General features: G+C 43.3%; 1 protein-coding gene across 2 annotated transcripts in view; it reads right to left on the bottom strand.

The window, feature by feature from the left end:
* xpo7 (exportin 7) overlaps positions 1 to 25,662 on the bottom strand; it is a 96,579-nt gene extending 70,917 nt beyond the window's left edge. Inside the window, exons 1-2 of one of the 2 annotated variants that reach the window (XM_048618567.1) lie at positions 25,493 to 25,662; positions 445 to 591 (exon numbers count right to left, since the gene is read on the bottom strand). In XM_048618567.1, coding sequence (XP_048474524.1) covers positions 445 to 591; positions 25,493 to 25,510 — 165 coding nt within the window. In that variant the 5' untranslated portion in view covers positions 25,511 to 25,662. Of the gene's footprint in view, positions 1 to 444; positions 592 to 778; positions 896 to 25,492 lie in introns of those variants that run through there. The other variant, XM_048618568.1, reaches the window with a different exon arrangement.
* Between the last annotated feature and the right edge of the window lie 350 nt (positions 25,663 to 26,012).

Raw genomic sequence — 26,012 nt, 5'->3', positions numbered from 1 at the left:
TTAAAACTCATGTTTCCAAATAAGAACAGAGTCCTCTTAACATTGAATATTAGCACACCCATGTCACTCTTAAGATCAAGATTTGAAAATTCCATGCCAAAGTATCCCGTTCTTCCCTACCTATGATTCAAGTGAACAGGTGAATACCTGCCTCCATTCCACTCCATCATTTTCTATTCAATGAGTTACACACTCCAACACATGAATAAATTTGCCACAAACTCAATTTCCCTTTTGTAAAACCACTAAGTTTGTAAGTTCAGTCATTTGATCATCCTGATTTCTTCTTGAAAAGTTCTTCGAGACTTCCTTAATAACAGATCAAAGCAGTTTACCAAGCCACAAATTTTTTAAAAAAGTGTGCTTGGCCCATTTCACAAACCAAATCTCCTGATATTACTTCAGAATACCATGCCATTTGAATTCCCACAAAATGGTACTTACACTTCCTCTTTCCAACAGCAATTGGCATCTGCTCAGACAGTCTGGGCTGTTGGTGAACTCAACCAGGGCCTTTTCTGCCTGCAGGCGGGTCGATGTGTCAGTAGTTTCATAGAGCTGTTTGCACAGTATCTCTAGTTGGGCTAAGCTCTGCAATGAGAAATTAAATATTGACAATTGAAACACACACGCAATATTAGAATTTACAGCTTTCTGGATTCTATCTACACTAAGAAATAACGAAGACTTGCAGTCAAATACTAGCTTTCACAACCTCGGGATGTCTCAAAGCACTGCATAGCTAACCAAGTGAGTGCAACCAGCAGCACACTAGCACCTGAATCATAAGGCTCCAGGTTCCACTCCTTCTCCAGCATCCGAGTACAAAAATCGAGGTGGGAACTCCATTACAGAAGAGAGGAACTAAAAGGTGCTATCTCTGACCTCAAAACTTGGTCTTATCTGCCTGTTCAGGGAGATGAAAGATCTGATGACAACAGTTTGAAGAAGCTCAGTGAGGTTATCCCAATATACGGGCCAATACCTTTCCCTCAGACGAAACAGATCAAGTCAGTTTCATCCTTTTGTTTGTGGGAGACTGCAAAGCAACTATTGGCAATGTGTTTCCTACAATAGGAACAATATTTCAACAATTACCTCATTGGTTGCAAAACGCTTCCACAAGTCCAGTGGTTATGAGAAATGCAACTGTTTATTTTGTTTTTGTATTCACCATCAGAGACAACAGCTAACTTCTCGCAAGCACCCACAAACAGCCATGTGATTAAGACCAAATTAGATCATTTGCTTTGAATGACATTGACTGAAGGATAATTATTGGCCTGGACATTGTAGAGAAGAAATTTGGATTGAGGTCACACTCAAGTGCTCAATCACATAATCTTGGTTCACAGTCCAAGGCAGTGCAAAGTACGGGGTGCTGCAGTGTTGCAAACACCATTTTGCAATTTCAGTGTTAAATGAAGGTTCCAACTACTTTCTCGGGAGGACATTCAGATCATGCTATCAGGGCAGAAGGGAAGTGTCCTGACCAACAGTACTCCATCAAAGACTAAGTGACCTATATTTCCATTTCATACATCTTGTTATGTTCACTGACTTGACTGCGCAGTCATGGAGACAACTGCATTGGCCGTTTAGTTCTTTGCAACATTGTGTGAAGTTTTGAAAACTCAATAGATACCTTCAGGTTCAGCTGTGCATCACATTAGGATAACGATGCACCCGAGATTTGGCTGAGGTCTGCCAGGAGTGTGGAATTTCGGTGTGCATACTTACAGAACTGACATTAACAGTGATCAGATGAATCTACATTACATTATCCAGGCAAGACACTCCGAAAGCTCATGGGATGCAGCAATTTGATCAATTAATGCATTTAATTAAGTCTGCTTGCTGCAGGCCACACCCAATACGGATGACACAACTTAACCAATTACAATTCTCATTTAGTACAGTTGGAGTTCAACAAAGAACATCGATCTGAGAGGAAAGGATAGCCTCTGTGCAGCTCAACAGAGCCATTGTGGTAGGAAAACTTGCAAATTCCAGACTCAACCTGAATGCAAGCTTGGACATTGGCAAGCTCAATCTACTCCCACTGAACTGAAGAAAACAAAGGGCATGGCTCTGGGTGATCTTGCATTTAGACATTGTGGCAATTCCTTTATGAATAAGGCCACGTTGGTCAAATATTGCTGCAATGTGCAGACAAGATGAGCCTTTAGAACTCTGTAGAAGACTTTATTGATGATCATTCAATCTGATGGATGGGGAGAAGTAAACCAATCCCGAAAGCATATGTGCACAACACATTTGGCAAGGGGATCATTATTAGCTCAGTTTTCTTTTACTCTGCAAATATGGGCAGAGAATAAAAGTTTTCACTTCCCCATTTAGCAAGCTGCTTTCTTCACTTCCTTGAATCAACCGTAACCACTGGCAACTCACAAGCAAAGCATGTGCAACTAAGTTATCTCTAGACACCAACTCTTGGACAGACAGCTTACCGCAATCAACACACAGTTGTCTCTTGTCTATGTTAGCTGCCTCGTAAAAATTCACTCACATTATTGTGGGAGAATAGTTACTGACAAAAAGCATGTATCACCCGAGTCGAAGCAATATTAAGAGACATATGGAGCTCAACATGGCTCCATCAAGCCTGCCCCCAACAAGACTTGGTGGAACCACGTACATACTTATGCCATGCCCTGAGCAAGCAATATTCACGGACAGCCAGAAGTGGCCAAAAACAGGTTGTGAAAACACTGAAATTCCTCTCCAATAATCCAAACTAGTTCAGCATAACTCGACACAATTGAACCCAATTCTCTTCATCAGAGTAATAAGGAAATTTATTTTCCATACCAGAAATGAACTGTCCGCACACACCTTCCCTGTTCCTCTTTCAAAGACTACACGAGTTACAACTTGTTCCAGAGGACAGAGATTCCTGTGAGAAGTCAATTCTGATATTAATCCCAACTCAGCAAAGAATTTAGTTTTATTTCTCACGGGTTCCATTATCTCCTCAAATGATTTGGACAGGAGCCCAAACACCTCATCATTTCAAAACTACCATCAGGTCTTCTCAAAGTCTGTATTTCTTCAAGCTGAAGGCCTAATGTTTAGAGTCTACGTTTTAACGAAGAGCCTTGAAGCTAGGAAATAATCTTGCCAATCATCTCTGCATTTAACCACCATACTTGATTTCTCTAACTGCGTGAATATGCCATAGCTTTGTTCAGTCTTACCATAAACGGCTTCATTTTACAATCAATGCTTCAAAAATTTAAATCAAAAAACCAATTTGATTTTCTCATAGCCATCATACCACTTCTAAACCAGGGCATGTACCCATGTGACCAATTTCTGCCCTTGGCTTCCTTTCTCCATCCATTGCTCTTTGTATAAACTGTAGTCCTGAGTTCTCCAGATACTGTTTGAAAAGGTGGCTCCACTCTGCTGGGACACATAAAATAGCCAGCAACTGAGCGATGTGATGACATGTACTCTCTACTCACATTTTCATTCCAGCTACTCAGTAAAGAAGTATGCTTTGCATGTCTTCAATGACATGATCAACAATTGTCCTATTGTGGTGCCTTCTGCAACACCAGTCCTCATCAGCTCTGATTCAGATTGTTCCCTCCAACGTCAACTCTCTGACAAAGCAGCTTCAAACAATCCAGGAAAACAGTTTATAAAACAACAGCCACTTTCCTCAGCATTCTTGTAGATCAAGGTATATGACATCATCAGCTCGGTACTAGCCAATGGTTCATTCCTGTTTGAGTGGGGGGCAGTGGCAGTGAGAGTGAGGGTAGGTGGGGGGAGAAGAGTCAGAGAGGGGGGGGAGCGAGAGAGGGGGCAGGAGATGGGGGCGGCTGAGGGGAGGAGGCAGCAAGGAATAAGTGGGGAGTAAGGGACATATAAAGCTAGAGGACATGGCAGCATTCAAGGCTACAATTTGGACAACAAAACCCAGAACAGGACAGGAAGGAACAGTGTGTACCAAACTGCAGCAAAAAAAAAGGTCGAGGGGGAAGCAAATCATTAAATGACAAAACTAATGGCTGTTTACATGAATGCGTTTGTCTTTAGAACGAGGTGAATGAATTAAAAATGCACAAGTACAAGTTAATCGGTACGATCACATCATCAGAGGCATGGTTACAACAAAATCAAAATCAATGAGCAAAATACTCAGAGGTATGTACTTTTCCGAAGGACAGGCAGGAAGGAAAGGGTGGTGAGGCAGCTTTGAGAGAACAGGATGGAGTAATTTAACAACAAGAAATGATCTTGGATCGGAGGATGCAAAATCCACATTGGTGACGTTGAGAACTAAAATGGGGATTATTACACTGGTTAGAGTGGTCTGTACGTTTCTAAACAGTTGCAGTGTGGTGGTTCAGTGAAGAAATCGGGAGATAATGAGGACATTTAAAATAGCAGGGCATGAGTAACGTAGCCGGAGGTAGTCCGAACAGCAGAGTTGACTACAAGGAATAATTCATTGTATATTTGGGACAGTTTCATAAAATACGGATGCAACGGGAACCTCACTGCACAACAAGAAAGAAATCTCTTCGCAAGACTAAAACTGGTGTGAACAGGCTTTAAATTAATTGATTCATCTCACTGAAACATCATCACACTGTAATCACAAGAGTCGGCATACAACAGAAATATATGCTTGTCAAGTTTGTCCAAAATCTGGCTGCTCTAATTCTGGAAGAAACCACACAAAAATATCACTTTGAAAATTGTACAATCATAAAACACCCATAGCTTTGGTATAGTTCGGTTGCAAATGATCAAAGGGGCAGAAATCGGCAATAAGCGCACTGCTGTCTTTTTTGGGCAATACAAATTCTTGATATTTTACACAGCAACACACATTTGGGTTTACAATTGATTTCCATTTTCCTGACATTGAAGATTGGTTCTTAACATTAACTCCACTGTATGGTAACAAGAACAATTACAGAATGGCTGGCAAATAAGATTCAGAAAGCTAAGGTTAATCCTCAATTGAAAGAGTCAGTTTATAACAGACAGATTTAACATGTTTAATCATGAATTTACATGGACCCTGCAACAGGATAAGCTGTCACCTTTTAAACAGTGCCTCAGATCATTGCTTTCAGCCCTCAATTTACAAGACATCAAAATTCATTAGCACTCAGGCGACTGCTCTACAGTCTCATCAACACCTCGTCAACAGATTGCACACTAGTAATCTTTTCCAGTTACTCTATGGTCAAGGCAATCGGGAAAATGAGCTGAATTACAACACTGGGGCCTGTCAAAGGAGTGTCTGGACCATCGTCACGAGCAAAATTTTGACCCCGCCCACTGTAAACTCTGTCTCTTTGCTGACTAATGGCAGTTTTACAAACACAACAGCAAGTAAGCCTTGCAAAACTAACAAGCTGACCACCTCAGGGTGAACCGCAGAACCGAGGCGTTTCAGGTTAAAATATCACCATGGCAAACAACCTTGAAAATTTGCCAGGCAAGCAAAACCAAAAAGAGTAACTATCAACTCTGCTAAAACCCAAACAGTAAGTGCATATCATGCAGGGGAGGAACACTGTCATTTTCATGCTCCCACTGAGCTCCAGTCTTCTACTATCTGATCAAAATTAGAGTCATACAGATGTGCAGCACAGAAACAGGCACTTCGGTCCAACTCGTCCATGCCGACCAGATATCCTAAATTAATCTAGTCCCATTTGCCAGCATTTGGCCCATATCCCTCTAAACCCTTCCTATTTCATGTACCCATCCAGATGCTTTTTAAATGTTGTTGTTGTACCAACCTCCTCCACTTCCTCTGGCAGCTCATTCCATTCTCTGCATGAAAAAGTTGCCCCTCAGATCCCTTTTAAATCTTTCCCCTCCCACCTTAAACCTATGCCCTCCAGTTTTGGACATCCCTATCCTCGGAAAAAGACACAGGCTATTCACCCTATCTATGCCCCTCATGATTTAAAAACTTCTGTAAGGTCACCCCTCAGCCTCTGACACTCCAGGGAAAATAGCCCCCAGGCTATTCAGCCTCTCCCTATAGTTCCAACCCTGGCAACATCCTTGTAGATCTTGGCTGAACGCTTTCAAGGTTCACAACATGGTTCCTACAGCAGGGAGACCAGAACTGAAAGCAGTGTTCTAAAAGTGGCTGAACGTTTGTCCTGTACAGCCACAACATGACCTTCTGAACACCTCTACTCAAGGCACTGACCAATGGAGGCAAGCGTACCAAACGCCTTCTTCACTGTCCTGTCTACTGGTGACTCCACTTTGAAGGAACTATGAACCTACACTCAAGTCTCTTTATTCAGCAACACTCCCCAGAACCTTACCATTAAGTGCATAAATCCTGCCCCAATTTGCCTTTCCAAAATGCAGCACCTCACATTTATCTCAATTAAACTCCATCCGCCACTCCTCGGCTTGATACGCACAAAGAAGCTCAGCGAGCCAGTCAGCTGGCAGAGTACGAAACATCAGCATGCCGGCATTACCCAAGGATATTTTTGAAAAAGAATTTTACCTGAGATCTGGCTGAGTATCTAACACAAAAGATGTGACTCCGTCTCTGGTGGAGCTCAGAATGGAGCTTTTCACACCGTAAAAAGGGAAGATTCTGCGTTTCTAAGGTTGCTATGAGAGCAGCAAATGTCTGAGCTGTCAACTGTGGCACAATCAACAGTTTTCCAGCCTGCAAGCCATAAGGCTGACTGGTCAAACCCCACTCCACTAATTAAGCAAATAATTGTGACAGTTTTGTAGTACTGTTTAAGTTGTCAGCTTTTGGATGAGACATCAATCTAAAGCGCTCTTTGACCTTTCAAATCAATGTGAAAGATTTCACAGCACTATTTGAAGAGCAAAGCATTTCTCTCACGACATCCAGCCTTGTACCATGCAATTTGGAATTTTCTGGGGATATGGTACTTTTTCCTGATGTCCCAGAACAGTTTGCTTTGGGGAGATCCAGAGTGAACACAGATGATTGTAACTAGCCTACCCTTCTCTTTTGATCAGTGCAGTGTGCTTGCACCTTGTCATTTTCTTCTGGATTATCACGAATCCTTTAAAATCTCTCAACGGATTAGCAAATTACATTTGGCCAGGCTCACAGTCAATAACAGGAAACTCCTTGTAGATAATCAGATGGGGTTTCAGTCATGCAGCTGCCTTAACGTATTCGTTCAAATGTGTTCTCCACCCCACCAACAACTAAGACTGGGCTCTCAGTGCTGTGACAGATCAAGAACTATCTGAATGTCACAAAATTTAAAATATTCCCTCCATAGACAAACCAACTTTTGAAGCTCAATTTCAAATGGGAATTGGATGAATACTTGAAGAAAAAACAAATGACAGATCCAATGGGAAAAAGCAAAGTGCATCTGTCACAACAAACCGATCATCCTCTTCCAGTGCCAACTAACTCCCCAAGCTTGGCATTATTGAAGGAGTTGGAGAACCTCACCGCTGAATATCAGTGAAACACAAATGTTGGCATTTACAGAAAACCTGAACATCAGTGTTGTGAATGAAAGCCCAGGCTTCTTGCATTCCAAGAGTAAAGCATGTACAGCAGTTCACAGGTGCATTCAACAAAACTGCTATCTGAACCCAGAAGATAATGGTCAGACTGTGACCAAAACCTTGGGTCAAAGACGGGGCTTTGGCAAGGAGAGAGTAAAAGCATGTGACAGACAAGTTAAGGGAGGACATTTCAGTGTGAGAGCCAAGGTAGCTGATGAACAGCCAAAAATTTGGAACAAGTAAAAATTAGTGATACACAAGGGACCAGAGTTTAGAGAAGCACCAAAAAGAAATAGGCATGGCCAAGAGGATGGTGGAAGTTGAAAACAGGGATGAGAATTTAAACACGATGAATAAAAGCAATTTGATTGCACATAACAGTTGCAGTAGTTGCTTTGAGCAATGGGCCCAAGAAGGTGGATTGATAATGGTGCAACTTAAGTTGTTCATTCTACCAGTTAAATAATATCACATGGCTCACATTTCACTGATCTAAGAGACGCAATCAGAGATTACTAGGAAATGTACTGCACTGTACAAAACAATGTGGCAGTATAATCAAAGTAACATCAAGACAGACAGTAGTAGTTCAATAAGATCCTCACAAGCACGTTTTCAATAAATGTTGCCCCTGCCTGTCAGCAATGCCAATATTACGTGAAAAATGAAACTAAGTGAAGATAGTGGCATTACTTCATGAAAGCTTCAAATTGGAGTAGGTTTCATGTCAAAGTACAATATGGTTTTGGCAGTTCGTGAACCTTCCTCAGTTTTGGTTGTTTTAACACTACCACTTCTGTTGCCATTAGTCATAAAAGTACACATAGGCTGACATCATGGGCTGTTGTGGATTAGGTTAAAGAAAGCACAAAATTTCTGACAATTGATTACTCACTAATTAATTAAACAAAAAAGGGACATAATATTTTAACAAAGATCTGTAGCTTGGGTTGCGGTGAGAGTTGTTGGTTGGTTCGCCGAGATGACTGCTTTTCATGCAAACATTTAGTCTCCCTTCTAGGCGAGATCATCAATCCTGTGTAGCCTCTGCTGAAGCGCTGTTGTTCTGTCCCGCTCTGAATTTATATGGTCCGGATTACATATGTTACATTTGTCCTGCTCATTGTAGGCATGGGGTCTTTCATCTTTGAGAGTAACTGGCAAAGTGTGGCTGTAGGTTTGTGTGCTATCCTTATTCCAAGAGGTCGTAAGGTAGTGCACTAACAGCCACACTTCACCAGTTACTCTCAAAGACAAAAGACCCCATACCTACAATGAGCAGGACAAATGTTATATATAAATACCATGCAGCAACTATGAGAAGCACTACATAGGACAGACGGGGAGGAAAGTCGCCACGAGGATACACGAACACTAACTTGCAGCAAAACGGCACAACCATCTCTCCCTTGTTTCAATACACTCTGACATAGAAGGACATCAACTTGACTGGGACAAAGTTACAGTACTAGCACAAACGAGACAAAGACAAGCATGAGAATTCCTGGAGGCCTGGCCATCAACCACCGATGCAATTAACAAACATGTTGAAATAGACCCCACCTACATACCACTACGGTACAAAACTGCCCACCATGACAGACTGGACCATTTAAATTCAGAGCGGACAACTCCAAAAAGGGATATCATTACACTGTCGTTGTGAGAATTCTCATTTTTCCCTTTCCTATATTAAAAAAGACAAAGACAATGGCCCAGTTTCAGTGACAGAGAATTCTATACAAACACAGACATAAGTCCTGACCTTGTTATATAAACAATAGTGAACTGGGTTGTTAGTCAGATGTCTCTGCAGCCTAAAGAAACCTGCTGTGATGTTGCAGGACACAATAGCAGGTTGTGGGATTGTACATGCTTACAATGGGATTATGTTTTATTGAACAAATAAATGCTTCCATACAGTTTTGTCTAAGTCAACAGAAAGGAAAGCTATGCAGTTATGTAAAACTTCAGTCATGCCTTGGGCAGTCCCAAAGCTGAGATTCAACAACTGCTTTTAAAGTAAAATCACTGGTGCTGGAAGACTTGGGCAAACAACTTAGAACAAACAACCAGAGAGCCTCGCTTTAGTGATGGGGATTGATGGAGCAACAGACAAGATGAATCCGCTCCCCTTCAAGTGGCAAAGCTGAACAGGCCTTGGTTTAACGCTGAAACCAAAAGACAGTTTTGCTGATAGTACACCATTCCCTTGGTGCTGCAATGGGAAGCCAACATAATATGATAAGAACAAATGTCCTGGGCGGAGGCTTGAACACCACAGGTTTTAACTCTTAGGTGGTTGTTCACTCCACAAGCCAGAATGACACCTTTTAAGGTAATTTCACACAATTGTTCAGCCACACTATGAGGCACGTCCTTGGCAAGTGGGACTTGAACCTGGGCCTTCTGGATCAGAAGCAGGGACACCACCACTGCAGCACAAGATCCGAGGGCGATCCCTTCTATGTTTGGCCGAAGTGCAGACAGATGTTGTTGCTGGGTATAGAAATTTTCAGTTATAAAGAAAGGCTGGATAGGGTGGGACTTTCTGAACTGGAGCATACGAGGTTGACAGGCAACCTTATACAAGTTTATAAAATCATGAGGGGTACAGACAGAGGTAATGGAAGAAGTCTTTTCCCCAGGATGGGGGATCTCAAGACAAGGGGACACATTTTCAAGGTGAGAGGAGAGAAATTTAAAAAAAGCATGAGGGGCAATTTTTTTTTCCCCCCCCAGAGTTGTTGGTGTGTGGAATGAACTTCCCTAAGATGTGGTGAATGTCGGTATGATTACAACATTTAAAAGACATTTGGATATGCACATGACCAAGAAATGTTTGGAGAGATATAGGCCTAATACAGGCAGGTGGGACTAGGTTCGTTGGGATTACGGTCAGCACTGATTGGTTGGCCAAAGGGTCTGCTACCATGCTGCATGACTCAATGATGTTCATCGAACAAGCAGATTGTTCTCAACATCACTGTGGTGTGACTTGCAGCAAAGATTGATTAAGCTCAATCTACACTGTTTCAGGATAAAAGTGAAGGCTTGGCACTCCACAACAGTGTGTAAGGCACATTGCACCTTTGAAGGTACCATCTTTTGGTTCACACATCCAGAATCCTCAAGAGAAGCTATGTTCTTGGTGTCCTGCCAACATGCAGCTCTCAAATCAGCATCGCAGATAATAAAGATAATCCAGTCAAGGTCACATGGCTGTTGGTGAGAGTTTGCTAATCAGGAATTAGTTTTTGAGCCTCATATATCATGACTGTCATGGCCAGAGTGCATGAAGAGAAATCAGTAAGGAAACTGTATTCTCTTTGACACTTCCATGTTTAATTTGCTGAACTGTAAACGATCAATGCTGATCTTTCCAAAAGCCTCAGAGGTCCCTTCATTGAATAATGATGCTAATAATGAGAAAAGAATTTGGAAACAATCTGTTTCCAGCCAGAGACTCAGTTGTGCAGCATGGAAACAGGCCCCTTGGTCGAACTCCTCCATGCTGATCAGATATCCAAAATAAATGTCGTACCATCTGCCTGCATTTGGCCGATATCCCTCTAAACCTTTCCTATTCATGTACCCATCCAGATGCTTTTTAAATGTTCTAATTATCCCCACCACCACTTCCTCTGGCAGCTCATTCTGTACACACACCACCCTCTGCTTGAAAACGTTGTCCCTTAAGTCCCTTTTAAATCTTTCCCCTCTCGCCTTAAACCTATGTCTTCTAGTTTTGGACACTCATACCCTGGGAAAAAAAGGCCCTGCCCCCCATGATTTTATAAACCTCTCCAAGGTCACCCCTCAGCTCTGAAACTCCACGAAAAATAGCCCGTCTGTTCTGCCTTTCACAATGGCTCAAACCTTCCAAACCCAGCAACATCCTTGTATATCTTTTCTGAATCCTTTCAAGTTTAACAATATCCTTCCTACAGCAGGGAGACCAGAATTGAACACAGTATTCCAAACGTGACCTCAACGTCCTAAACAGCCACATGACCTCCCAACTTCTTTACTCGATGCACTGAACAATGAAGGCAGGCGCACCAAACACCACCTTCACCATTCTGTCTACCTTTAAATCCACTTTCAAGGAACTATGCACCTGCACCCCTCGGTCTCTTTGTTCAACAACACTCACCAGGACCCTACCATTGAGTGTGTAAGTTGTGCCTGATTTGCCTTTCCAAAATGCAACAGCTCACATTTATCTAAACTCTACCACTCCTCGGTGCATTGCCCATTGAACTCCAAGATAACCTTCTTTACTGTCCATTACACCATCAATGAGGTGTCATCTGCAAACTTACGAACCATTCCTCCTATATTCACATCCAAATCATTGATAAAAAAGGGAGTGGACCCAGCACCAATTCTTGCGGCACACCGGTGGTCACAGGTCTCCAGTGCGAAAAACACCTCTCCACCACTACCTCCTGTCTCCTATCTTCAAGCTCTGGGCAAAGGCAAGCAGCAAAACCATGATGTTAGAATGGGCACTAATGCTTTCAAGGTCATCTTGCAATGGGGGAAGCAACACTGCCAGCTTAACAACTTTGCGATTCCCATTGAGATGGGCCCTCCACACCAGAAATAAATACTTCTTTCTGAGATGATCGAAGTCTGAGCTTCTTGAACTACTTTGTTTCAAGTTCCAACAGCTCCCGAGGTGCGTCATAACATCACTGATCAAGTTGTTAGGAAGCATTGATAATACAGTGATTCTAAGACAGTTATTACTTGACCAGTGACACAGCAGATCCCAGGCTGAGAAGACAGCTTGTTCAAACCTTCCAACTTTCTAAGGTTCTCGAGTCGATTTGTAGCTCGGGTTGTGGATGCTATGGTTGGTTGGCTCGCCGAGGTTGTTGGTGTTCCGCAGACGTTTCATTACCATTCTCGGTAACTTCATCGGAGGCTGCACTGATGATGCGCGGTTGTGTTTTCCCACCTGGTATTTAAACTCCGTTGGATTGGATTACCTCATTTTCAGTTTTCCTTCACAGTGGTGTATATATAGGGTCTAGTTCAATATTACGTTGGGGACACAGGAAGAAAACTGGCCACAAGACTAAATGAACACCAACCAAGAACAAGACACGACCAATATTTACTCATTTCCATTCACACGGATGAAGAGAACCTCCAGTTTGATTGGGAGAACACCAGGATCCTCGGACAGGCCAAACAGAGACAAGCTCGGGAATTCCTAGAGGTCTGGTTCTCCACCAAGAAGGCCATCAGTAAACACTTCGAATTAGGCCCTATATATATGCACCACAGAGAGGGAAAACTGGAAATGAGGTAATCCAATCCAACAGACCCCAGAGTTTAAATACCAGGTGGGAAAACAGAACAGCGCTTCTTCGGAGGCTGCACTGATCATGTTACCCAGCAGGGTAATGAAACGTCTGCAAATTAATGAACCAGCTCAGTGAGCGAACCACCCACAGCTTCCAACTCCATCTTGCTGGCTGGAATGAAGCCTCTACTTTTCTGGCAGAAGGCAAACTAACGGGTCTACGCTCATCAAGGAAAGACGGGGGGGGGTCCTTATTTAAATTTACACCAACACATTTTTGTCTGTGATAACCGTGGCTGCATTTGAATAGTATACAATGGTCTGTAAGGACCTTTGCGACATCCAGATGTCATGAATAGCACAATAAAAATGTGGTGACAAAGGATTCTGCAGACATAAGCAATATCTAGGTTTGGGTTGACACATAGTTCATAACACTTTTAAACTCTAAAACCATTTGTTATAAAATCGTTGTGACAATGTGGAGCTGGAGGAACACAGCAGATCAGGCGCGAGAGGAACAGGAAAGTCTTGGGTCGGGACCCTTCATCAGGACTAGGGATAGGGAAAGAAGCTGGGAAATAAATGGGGGAGGGGCGGTGGGAGATTGGGCGAGGGGAAGGTAGGTGGCATGGTGATATGTGGATGCAGGCAGGGGGTTGTGGAGATTGATCAGTGCAAAGACCGGGGTGAATAGGTGGGAAAGATAATAGACAGGTTGTGTCAGGTCAAGGAGGTGGGGATGAGAGGGAGGGTTAGACGTGGGATGGGGCGGGGGTGAGGAGATCTTGAAGCTAGTTAATTCTATGTTGAGGTGGAAAAGGTTCGACCAGATCTAAAAGTGAAAGCCCTAAATTGGAGGAAGGCCAATTTTGTTGGTATACGCTAAGAACTTTCAAAAATTGATTGGAGGCGAACAGTTGCAGTAAAGGGATGGCTGGAAAATGGGAAGCCTTCAAAATGAGCTAGAATCCAGAGACAGTATGTTCCTGTTAGGGTGAAGGGCAAGGCTAGTAGGTGCAGGGGATGCTGGATGACTTGAGAAATTGAGGTATTAGTCAAGAAAAAGAAGGAAGCAGATGTCAGGTATCGACAGCAGAGGTTGAGTGGATGCTTAGAAGAGTATAAACGCAGTGGGAGTACACTTAAGAGGGAAATCAAGAGGGCAAAAAGGAACCATGAGATAGCTTTGGCAAATAGGATTAAGGACAATCCAAAGGGATTTTATGAAGAAGGACAAAAGGGTAACAAGGGAAAGAATAGGGCCCCTTCGAGATCAGCAAGGCTGCCTACGTGTAGAAGCTCAGGAGATGTGGGAAATAGGATAGTGAAGTGATAGTGAAGGCAGCGGTTCGTATGCTTGCCTTTACTGGCCAGTGCATTGAGTATAGGAGTTGGGAGGTCATGTTGCGGCTGTACAGGACATTGGCAAGGTCACTTTTGCAATACTGCATGCACTTCCGGTCTCCCTGCTATAGGAATGATGTTGTGAAACTTGGAAGGGTTCAGAATAGATTTACAAGGATGTTGCCAAGGGTGGAGGGTTTGAGGTACAGAGAAAGGCTGAATGGGCTGGGGCTATTTTCTGTGGAGCATTAGATGCTGAAATGTGACCTTACTGAAGTTTATAAATTCACGAATAGCATGGACAGGGTTAATAGCCTAAGTCTTTTTCCAAAGGTAGGCATAGCCTTAAGATGAGAACGGAAAGATTTTAAAGGGACCTACGGGCTAACTTTTTCACACAGAGGGTGGTATGTGTGTGGAATGAGCTTCCAGAGAAAGTGGTGGAGGCTGGTACAATTACACATTTAAAAGCCGTCTGGATAAGACTATGAATAGAAAGGCTTTGGAGGGATATGGGCCAAATGCTGGCAAATGGGACTGGATTAATTTAGGATATTGGTTAGCATGGACGAGTTGGACAGAAGGGTCTGTCTCCATGCTGTACAACTTGGACCTTGTGACTTGCACCACACCAGTCTCAGGCAATGACCGTCTCCAACAGAAAAATCGAACCATCACCTCTCGACATTCAATTGTATTACCACCTTTGAATTGCCGCAGACATAAAAACTTATATGGATTGGCCATATAGAGTCAGACAGCATGGAAACAGATCCTTGGGTCCAAACAGTCCATGCCAAACATAAACCCAAACTAAACCTGTCCCACCTGCCTGCCCCTGGCCCATATCCCTTCAAACCTTTCCCTATTCATGTACTTATCCAAATGTCATTTAAATGTTGTAACTGTACCCACATGTACTACTTTCTCTGAAAGTTCATCCCACACAGAAATCAGTGTGAAAAAAGTTGCCCCTCATGTCTTTTTTAAATCTCTCCCCTCTCACCTTCAAAATACGCCTCATCGTCTTGAAAACCACACCCCAGGGAAAACACTCCTGCTGTTCACATCAGCTGTACCCGTCCTGATTGTATAAACCTCGAAAATGTCACCTCTCAAACTCCTACACTCCGGTGAACAAAGTCCGAGCCTATCCAGCCTCTCCCAAAAACTCAAACCATGGATGCCCAGTAACATCTTGGCAAATCTCTTCTGAATCCTTTGCAGCTTAATAATACAAACCTCCTATAACACAGTGACCAGAACTGGACACAATACTCCAGAGTAAGCCTCAATGCGCTGAACATCTCAACATTACAACCCAACTCCTATACTCAAAGAACAGAGCAAAGCAGGCAAGTGTACCAAATGCCTTCTTAACCACCCTATCTATACATGATGCAAACATGAAACAAATATGGACTTGAGCCCTCAGATGTCTCTGTTCTACAACCACTACCCAAGGCCCCACTTCTAATTGTAGAAACCCTGCCCTTGTTGTTTTACCAAAATACAACACCTTGCATTTATCCAAATTAAAGTCCATTTGCCTGTCCTGTATACCACCAATCTTGGTGTCATGCACAAACTTACTATATAAATACTGTTCCTACAAGAGCAGATCAGAGATAAGAAATTCTTCAAATAACTCAACCCCTGACACTCCAAATCCTTGCCAGCAACCCCATGTCACATGGAATCTGATTGAATACCCTCACTTGCCTGGATCTGTACTGCTCCAGAACACTCAAAAAGCTTGACACCATCCAGGACAAAGCAAATGCGTGACTGGCACTCCATGCACAAACATCCACACTCTCCACCACCGACGCTCAGTACACACTGCTACTATTATCTACAAGAAGCACTGCAGAAATTCAAAGCTCCTTAGACAGCACCTTCCAAACCCACGACCACTTCATTCAGGTAGGACAAGGGCAGCAGATACACGAGAACACCATCCCCTGCAAATTCCCCTTTGAACCACACACCATCCTGACTTGAGAATACGTCACTGTTCCTTCAGGGTTGCTTGGAACTCAGTGTAGCTACACCAAACAGACTACAGCTTTTCAAGAAGACAGCTCACCGTAACCTTCAAGAGCAACAAAGAATCACCAATAAATGATTCCATACCCAATGACACCGACATCCCATGAACGATTTAAAAGATGGTATCCTGATCCTTTCCCAGTGTCTGTGCACTGTGATCAGAGAAGTAATCTGCCCACTTGACTCAAGTCTCTTGACACACAATGTTTTGGGCTCAGTCCCACTTCAATGGCATAATCTGACAATTCAGTCCATTACTGAGCATTGAGCTGCTGGAGTTGGAAGTTTGTTTCGGAAACGGAGACATCTGAATGAGACAGGATCTATCTACAAAAGGTGAATATAAAAAGTCCTGTGACATGTTCAAAGAGGAGTAAGGAAATTCCCAGCGGCTTTAGTGAACAATTGATTCATAATAAAGAGCATAAAGAACAAAGTCAACAACCCATCATTTCAGTACCAGTTGTGGGACACACAGTGTTGTTATGGCACTTCGACTTTAAAAAGCAAACAATTATTCAGACAGCATCTTGTTTAACCGAGAGATGATTCCTCTCTTGATGCAAGAACATATCGAGCCTCTAACAAAACCTGCTGTGTAGAACACCTGCAATGAACTACACAAAGAGGTTATTAATTTGGGATGAATTGATACCATTGAACAGAGCTGACTCAACATCTGTCAATGCCCCTCTCTCACTCTTCCAGGGGAGATAGAAGTAGGGGCAAAGAGATGATGAAGTAATGGCCCAGGGAAAAGAGGAAAGGTCCATCTTGGAAAAGGATGAGAAGCATGGACATCTAAGGAAAAACTTGCAACGAAGCAGAGATACACAAAAAGACGCCAAAAAAGGGGACACAGTGAGCTCAGCAGAATTTCCAAAGCTTGCAGAGTGAAGATAATAGGAAGGGATATGGCCATCGGTGGATCGAAAGAGAATGAGAACTGTTTCTGTTTGAAAAGTAGTTGTGAAAAAGACAGCACCATGGATTTAGATACAAAAATCAACATGTGGAAATCTGACAGTATCATAAAAACCATGCATAACAGTCCTCAGATGTAAACGTCAACAGTGATACAACTGACACCCCATCACTGATCTGACATGCTAGTCACTTAGCTCATTTTTGAATATAAATCATCTTCAAAGAAATGACTGGAACATTCAATGAAGGTTTTGAAATCTTGAGTTTTTTCTGATCTTTTCCAAAACAAAAAATAGCTAGGAACATTTCTCACAATTACTCAGATGAGATGCTGATGGGAGAACTATCACTTATTATTCAATTGCATGAAATAGTTTTGTGTAAACCATCTAGTCCCTTGCACATCGACTTGCATTTTAATTATGACTTCAACGCGAACAGAACATGTCAAGCAGCTTCACAAAAATGTTGACCGGTCAAAACATAACTGGATCGTGTCAGGACACAGTAGATAGGTCGATTTAAAGAGGGAAGCTGTCAAAGCATTTCAAGAGACAGGGGAGAAAGTTGAGCAAACTTAGGTGTGAGGGAGTTCAATGATATGGACATGTGCATCAGCAAACATCCCCACTTCTGATCTGAAGATGGAGGAAAGGTCATTGATGAAGCAGTTTAACATGTTTGGGCACAGGACACGAACCTGATGAACTCCTGCAGAGGTGTCCCAAAGCGAAGATGAATGACATCCTGCAACCACAACCATCTTCCTGTGTGTCAGGTATGACTTCAACCAGTGGAGATTTCCTCTGATTCCCAAACACACTGTCAAATGCAACCTTGATGTCAAAGGTAGTCACTCCCACCTCACCTGTGGAATTAAGCTTTGTCCATGCTTCAGTCAAAGCTGTAATGAGGTCAGGAGCTGAGTGTTACTGCTAAGCAAGCACTGTTTAGTAGTCCATCACTTCACTGATGATCTAATAGAGCAAGATGGGGGCGACTGGCCAGTTTAATGCTGGGGGCCTCTAGAGAAAGCTGAAATGAATCATTCACTGGCACTTTTGGCTGAAGGTTATTCCAAATGCTTGGCCTTATCTTCTGCATTGATGAGCTGGGCTCTGATCATCGAAGATGGGGATATTTGTGGAGCTTACCTATCAAATGAATTGTTTAATTGTTTACCACTATTCACGACTGGATATAGTATGACTGCAAGAGTTTAGACTTGGCCTATTGTTTGCAGGATAGTGTCGCTTTTTTTGAAGGCCGATGCTTTTGCATCTTGACACACGAACAGTCCCGTTTGGTAGCTTCACCAGCTGGACAGCTCACTTTTAGGTATGCCTGGGGCTATTCCTGGCAAACCCTCCTGTTGTCTTCATTGAATCATGGATGGTCTCTTGACTAGATGGCAATGGTTAATAGGAGATATGCTGGGCCGTGATGTTGCAGATTGATTCTCCAACATATCCTGCTGTTGACGGCCCAAAGCAGCTCAAGGATGCGGGGTCTTCAGTTGCTGGATACGTGTGAAATCTATCCTGCAGTGACAGTGCCACACATGATGGAAGACATCCTTAATGTGAAGGTGGGACTTGGCCTCCTGTGCAGTGGTCATTAGTCCTGATATTATTCGCACACGTGCCTGCAACAGGCAGATCAGTAAGGAGGACGTCAAGTAATATCTCCCTCCCACACTTGTTGGTTTCCTCTTCACATGCCACTGACCCAGTCACGCAGATTTATTCTTCAGGATTTAACCAGCTGAATCAGAGGTGGTGCTGGATACTGAAGGCAGCCACCCACAGCTCATTCTATGTCCATACAATCTGCACTGCTTCCTCCAAATCATGATTAAAATGAAGGAGTACAGATTCATCAGCCAAGGGAGGATGGTATTTGATGATCAGCAAGAGATTTCTGTTTTTAACCTGATAGTGAGAGATTTCATGGGGTCCAAAGTCGATGATTCCCAAAGCGTCTCCCTTCTCGAGGTACACCATTTTACTGCCACCTATGCAGGGTTTGTCCTGCTGGTGGGACAGGACACACCCCCCCCAAGGATGGTGTTGTTGTTGCCCGGAATATTGTGAAGTAGTATTCCCTAACGAAGTCAGGCTGGGGCTTCACTTGTCTGAGACGGACAGCCCTCACACTTTTAGCATGACACCCCGATGTTAGCGAAGAAAACTCTGCACGACTGTCTGCCATTTTTGTTTCCACAGACTCAGCTGGTGCCAGCTTTTCCAACAATGGCAGCCACGGTATTGCTGAATGGGAAATCAACAAGATTGCACATTCCACTGTCATACAAAACACGCTTATGTTTGCATAGCTTTGCTTTCTGTGAAGAGAATTCCATGGAAATGAGAATCATGTCCTTTTTCATGAACTTTCACAAACTAACTTGCCTATGGATCGACTATTCATATTACAAGGGTATGCAAGTTTTAAATGATTAAATGCACCACCCATGCCCCACCCACAATCTCCCTGATACATCAATGGTGCTGAGCAGTTATTCAGCATTGTACTACACCCTATCAGTGGCACACACTCCCTGAAACTCCTTCCCGAGACCTCTCTATACTTGCAAAGACCCCGTTAAACTCCATTTCATCCTTGATACCTCAGGCTATCTTCCTCGAATTTCCCACCTGCCCCTCAGCCACAATCTGCTTTGTGCCAAAAAATAACTTGGTGAAATAAAAGCACAAAGTCAATGCCTGCAAGCCACGAACACTGTTCAGGTCACACACTTTTCTGAACGTATATTATTCTTTGAAAGCGGCAAGCACAGATCCATCAGCATGTTGTCAGGATCCCGAGTGCTAAAAATTATAATGCTATGTAACCTGGGGCTTGTATTCCAGGGAATACAGAAGGCTAAGCGAAGATTTGATACATCTTTGATTCCGTTCAAAAATCTGCAATCTATTAGAAATTTCCTGTTGGTCGAGGAAATCTAAGCCCCAATGAGAGAAGCTTGCATTTTGAGGAACATCATTCAGGAGAAAAGCATGCAAAGACTTATTCACAAAAATGCAGAGGCTGAGAACCCTTACAAGATGTAGGAAATGCCAGCGCCATTAACAATATTCAACCAGATATCAATACAGCTGCAGGCATGCGTGCAGCAATGTCAAAGACCAGTTTGTCAAAAATGACTGTTTCTACGCTGAAAATTCTGGGCCTGTTATGATGTGGGTCTCAGGTCCAGCTCCTGCAATCTGGTCAACAGTGGGGAGCTTCGACCTGCTGTCTTTCGAAATAACTTCTCATACACAAAGTACTGCTCACCAGTCAGTCTACCATCAAGTAAACAAATACCAGAGGCAGAGGTTCCAGCCTCTAATGACGTGTCATCGTTGTTTCCTATCCAGTTGCAGACTATTATTCTCACTCCCGCACCCCTCCAACAATTACACTTGGCTACGAATCATGTCCTGAACGAGAGGTCAGGACATGTCAGCACTTGGAAAGAGCTGTTCAGTTTGCACATGTACAACTTGGGCAAGTCACAAGAAACAATACCCCATTGACCAACCCCAATCAATCTGAACTGTGCTGAACCAGGTCTCGAGAACAGGAACAAATGGTGATGAACATGGGAACATTACAAACTGGGCAGTGATTACCACGACAAGTACTGCTGTGCGTTTTCCTGGAAAAGTCAACATTTGCACCTTAAATACCGAACAATTGCACATGACAAAAAATGGGTCATTGGGCTTATCCAGACATGCCAAACATGCATGTTAACCTGAAACATTTCCCTGAGAACTTCAATCACCTGATCAATACACACCCCGAACATGATTACATCCATTAAGCATGTCGTGAGTTAGCATCAAGTTGAAGATGTTAATAGTTGTGTTAATTCTATGGTTAAGATGAAAGGTGCAGGCATTTCCAGCATTTAAAGACACTACATTGCTTATATCCGTCTCTGATCAATCAATGTTGCAAGCTGAAAATTGAAAAAAATACAAGAGAAGCATTCATATTTCACACTGGACCACGTGGGGATTGAGAACCTGAGAATATCATGTTTCACTTTGGCCCAACCATCTTCAGATCCCTCTATCAGAAGACTGGAAGGAGGAATTTTCGTTGATGGTTGCACAGCAGTCAATGCCATTCACCACTCCATCAGTACTGAACGAATGACTTCCACGTGCGCAAGACTCTGACAAAATCAAGACTTGAGATGTAACATTCTTGAGAGTAATGTTTATGCTACACAAGTGCCAGTGTATGAACATCTCCAAACAGAGAAAATCTAACCATCACCCCATGATATTCAATAGCATAGAATTTTTTTTACTGAATAACTCTCCTCCGGTCTCCCCAGTGCCTGATCATCATCCAAGGCACAAGTTTGGACTATGATAGACTATTCCTCACTTACCTGGACAATTACAACCCCAACCACGTAAAAAGCTTAACACTTGCCAAGGCAAAGCCCACTCCCTCCATAACTTTCAGCATTCACTCTGGTCACCACTGACACACACTGGCAAGCGTACAGCATTTGCAAGAGGGACTGCGGTAACTCAAAGACTCATCCAATAACACCCTCTCAATCTGCAACCTCTAACACCAAGAAGGGAAAAGATAGCAGATGGGTGAGAACTCTACTCTCTCCAAGTTCCCCTCCAAGCCACACACCAAACTGACATGGAACGAGAATCACTGTTCCTTTGCTGTGACTGGTTCAAAATGCTGCAACTTCCTTCCTAACAGTGCAACAACGGCTACCCTGTCATTATTAGGTGGTAGCTTACCACCACATTCTCCAAGGCAATCACTTCTCATGAACAAGTTAAACAATACATTTAACATAAGACAAACAAATCTGTTGATGGCTTCAATCACTGTTCAATTCAAAACACCTCATCCACGTTCAAAATGGGAACACTGATTTTTCAAAGCAAAGATTTGATTTGCACCATCAGTTCAGACAAAGAGACCCTTCCAATCATCTCATATGCCCCAAAACAGCAAACTGAACATCTTCCAATCGCAGCAATCAATTTGAGTTATCCATTGCCCAGCCATCAAGAAACGATGAAAGTTGTATACTCCCTTGTTTTAATCAGATATCTTTCCATCTCAGGCAGAAGGGAGCATAATGCACTCTGATGAAGGGTAGCCAAATTCTCTCATAGTACTGAAAAACATTCATTTCTCCGCAAACAGCAGTAAAACTCAAGCAAAATACTGCAGACGCTGGAAATCTGAAATAAATATAAGTGCTGAAGAAAGTTAGCAGATCTAGCAGCGTCTGTGAAGAAGGAAACACAGCTAACATTAAGTCTTTTGTAACTCTTCTTCAGACCAATAAACCTGATAGTGCGACTATTTACTTCACTACTGTTCCTGGGGAGCATGTCATATACCTGTTGATTGTCCCATTGCCCTTCATCACAATGGAAAGACAACAGCAATAATTCATTGGATGTGGGAGGAAAGAAACAAACAATGGTCTGTCCCCTAATCCTCTTGCCTCTGAACTCTGCAAATCAAATTCCACACAGTCTGTTGTTTCTATTGTGGTTATATTTTGTTACTTAGCACATGGCTGTCACAGGACTCAGGGACATCCTGAAATATGAAAATACAACTTCTTCCGAGCTACTGCAGCACCGAAGGGCTTGCAAATGTCCGCTGTCCCACAAAAATCAAGACTCCTAGAGGCCCAGCTGTTACAACTGGGTACTTGGTTGTACCCTCCACTTCCAGGAGGAGTGGAGGGTCTAAACTAATGAGCTAACACAGTATCTTGCAAACTGCATTGCTGTCTTTAATAGTCAAGAGCACTTCCTGCAATCACACATTGAACATCCAAAACAGGCACCGACTTTTACGTCGAACAAACACTGGGGGGTCCAGCTCCTCACTTTCGTAAGTGAATGGTCATGTACTGTCAATCCTCAAGATTAAGAATGTGAAGTAATCTATTTATCTAACTGCTTGAGAGACTTGACCTCACGAAGAAAGCAGTGCAATGTCCACAAACCTGAACTCAATGAGCACCTTGGCTCCTGGACAGTTTCTCGCACTTTGGGCAGCAAATGCTGCATTGCAATCACTCTGCATATCATAAATTTATTTCTAGTGCTTCATCATTCCTTAAGTGATTCAATTGTAAGGTTCATCAATGAAAAAAAATCACAAGTTACAGAAGAAAAACTTGGAAGATTGTGGTGGTGCTGGGACAAAAATACAACCACGAGCAACAGTACTGAACTCGCCACTAACAAGCAGCTCTCAGCCCATCAACACGAGTATCAGCTGTAACATCAAGACATCAATGGTACCCAATCGGGAATTGGATATCCAATGCCAAGTCATTCACTGTTGCCAGAAAGTGACTCTGGAGCTCCAAGTGTACCATCACCACAATGGTTCCAATGGGTCAAGAAGAAGTTCCAGCATCCTTCCAGCATGGACAATGGAAACCAGGCATGTCACAAACACATCTACCACGAGAAAAGACTTCTTTTTAAAAAAAATGACAAGTTTCAGCAAATCTCTTTGGCTTCAGATGACAAGGCAAATCAAAACGTGCATACCATCGCAAGTAATGCAACACAACAATTGAGAAACAAGCCAAACTACACTTCACTGCTCAAACTTTTCCAAGAGACTTCCACACAAGCGAAAGGATGAAATTGTGCAGCTGAATCAATGCAAATGGATTACTATTCTGGTAACTTTAGAAGGAGCAAATACAGGTTAAAGTGAAAAGGATGACTGGTTCAACTTATACTAACCAAGGTGTACTAAATAAATTGAATAGGTAAAGTTTACAGCAAAACTACAGACTAGTTTTCATACTCAAAGGGAACATTTTAATTGTTATCATCTGTTAGGGGATCATTACAGATAAATAAGCCTATTCACCAATAGTCACCAAATCAAAATAAAGACCAAAGAAGTTGGATACTGCCAGCATCTTCCAAGCAAGGGTAAACAGATATAAACATGAATGCTTCAGCTCTTTTGGTACAAATGTTCAACGTAGAGCTTAAGGAACTTTAACAGAGATAAAAAGGCATAACAGAAGATCAAATTATCAGTGAAGAGTGATTGGCAACAACAGGAGACATAAGATCAAGAATTATCTTGTAAGTGATTGAAGTGGATTTTTTTTAAACACAAGACCAAACCTGAGAAGGGGAGACATTGTAGCTGCAAATGAGGAACAACTTGACATGATAATGATTTTCTGTCAAGACACTTCCATCATGTCTCAAGGCAGCGAGTAAAATAAATAACAGACAGGGAAAATGTGGAAGTGAAGGAGAACCGCAACATGGAGCAGAGCTGGGAAAAAGAAAGAAAAAGGAAAGTCAAAGCTAGAACGCCTGGTTGGAAGCAAAGGAAGTTTCTCATACAAGATCAAGGTGACAAATTCATAAATATCTTTGAAGTATTAATGAAACATGATATTTATTTACTGCTCAGACTTTTCCTTCACAGGGATCTAAGACAATTCAGACCATCCAATAACATATCAACAGTGTGTATGCAGAAGAGAAAGAACTTGTCTCCAAATGAAAGAAATAATAATGTAAAATTGAGCTCAGGTCCCACTGCAACACTGCTGGCTCAGCATGATGCAAGAAAAGCTCCCAAGTCTGCACTGTTTATGCAGCAACGGGATGAAGTTAGTATGCAACGACCCCGAAAAGAATAGTCATGTTGCATTTCAAAATCCATTTCGCGTTCAACCTCGTGCAATGAGCCTTTCTGGTTGAATGCAAAATGGTGAGGGTGGGGGAGAAAGAAGAGACAGGGCATGCAAAAAAAAACAGCAGAGGCCTGGCAATGCAACAACAGTATGGAAACCGTGAGATTTTATGATGAAACACGATGGATGCAAACTGTTAGAAAGCTCGGGTTTCTCTCTTGCTGCAGTTAAAGAATGGAGGCTGGAGGTGAAGTAGCTTGAGCAGCTCCAAGGCCCAGCGCCTGCAGCAGCAGCAGCAGCAGCTTGTTGTTTATTGACATCAGCAGTGCCGAGGTTTGAAGAAGCCATCCCTGGCCCAGCAGTGCCCGGTTACCCCTAGCAACCCCCTCCCCGGGCCCGCTGCTCAAAACAAACCTCCAGCCGCCTCCCTCGGCGGCTCCAAGCGCGGATTCCTCCTCCAGCTTTCCCCCGCCTCCCATCTCCAACCCGTGCACACGGGCCCGCCTGCCCCAGAGCTCAGAGCTCAGCCCCCTCTCCTCCCCCAACACCGTCCTATCCTTCCATCCTGAGCCCGGAGCTCTCGCCGCCGCACACACGGCTGGCGGCTCCATCCCTGTTACCTGCACATGATCCGCCATTTTCCTCCATTCATGCTCGGCCGCGGCGACGCGCCTGCGCACTACCTCTCTCCCGCTCGCCGAGCGCCCGGCCCGACACAGGGCTCCGCTGCCCGTGCGCCTGCGCCAGGCGCCGGCGGCCGGCTCTCCCCGGCGCGCCTGCGTGACAGCGTTCCTTCTTTTCCCCCTCAAACCTCCCCAAGCTCTCAGCACGTGGGCTCCAGCGCCCTGCTGCAAAGTTGTGAGGCACCGATGAGTTCACCCAGTTCAGGGTGCATTTACTGAACAGACAACGTGTGCATCTGGTCGGCATTTTAAGAAAAGGGCATTTAGCATGTAAACGGGAAAAAAAATCCAACATCAAAGCAGAAACTGCTGGAGAAACTCAGCAGGTCTGGCAGCATCTGTGGAGAGAAACAGAATGTTTCAGATGCATGACCCCTTCTTCGGAACTGGTTGCAGCGAGGAAAGGGTCGGGATATACACTGGAGGGTGGAGGTGGGATGGGAGCAATAAACCACAG

The sequence above is a fragment of the Rhincodon typus genome, chromosome 40 (genome assembly GCF_021869965.1).
Source record: "Rhincodon typus isolate 14 chromosome 40, sRhiTyp1.1, whole genome shotgun sequence".
NCBI classification, from domain to species: domain Eukaryota; kingdom Metazoa; phylum Chordata; class Chondrichthyes; order Orectolobiformes; family Rhincodontidae; genus Rhincodon; species Rhincodon typus.
Note: the sequence above shows the minus strand (reverse complement) of the source record. Positions and strands in the feature narration are given on the sequence as shown.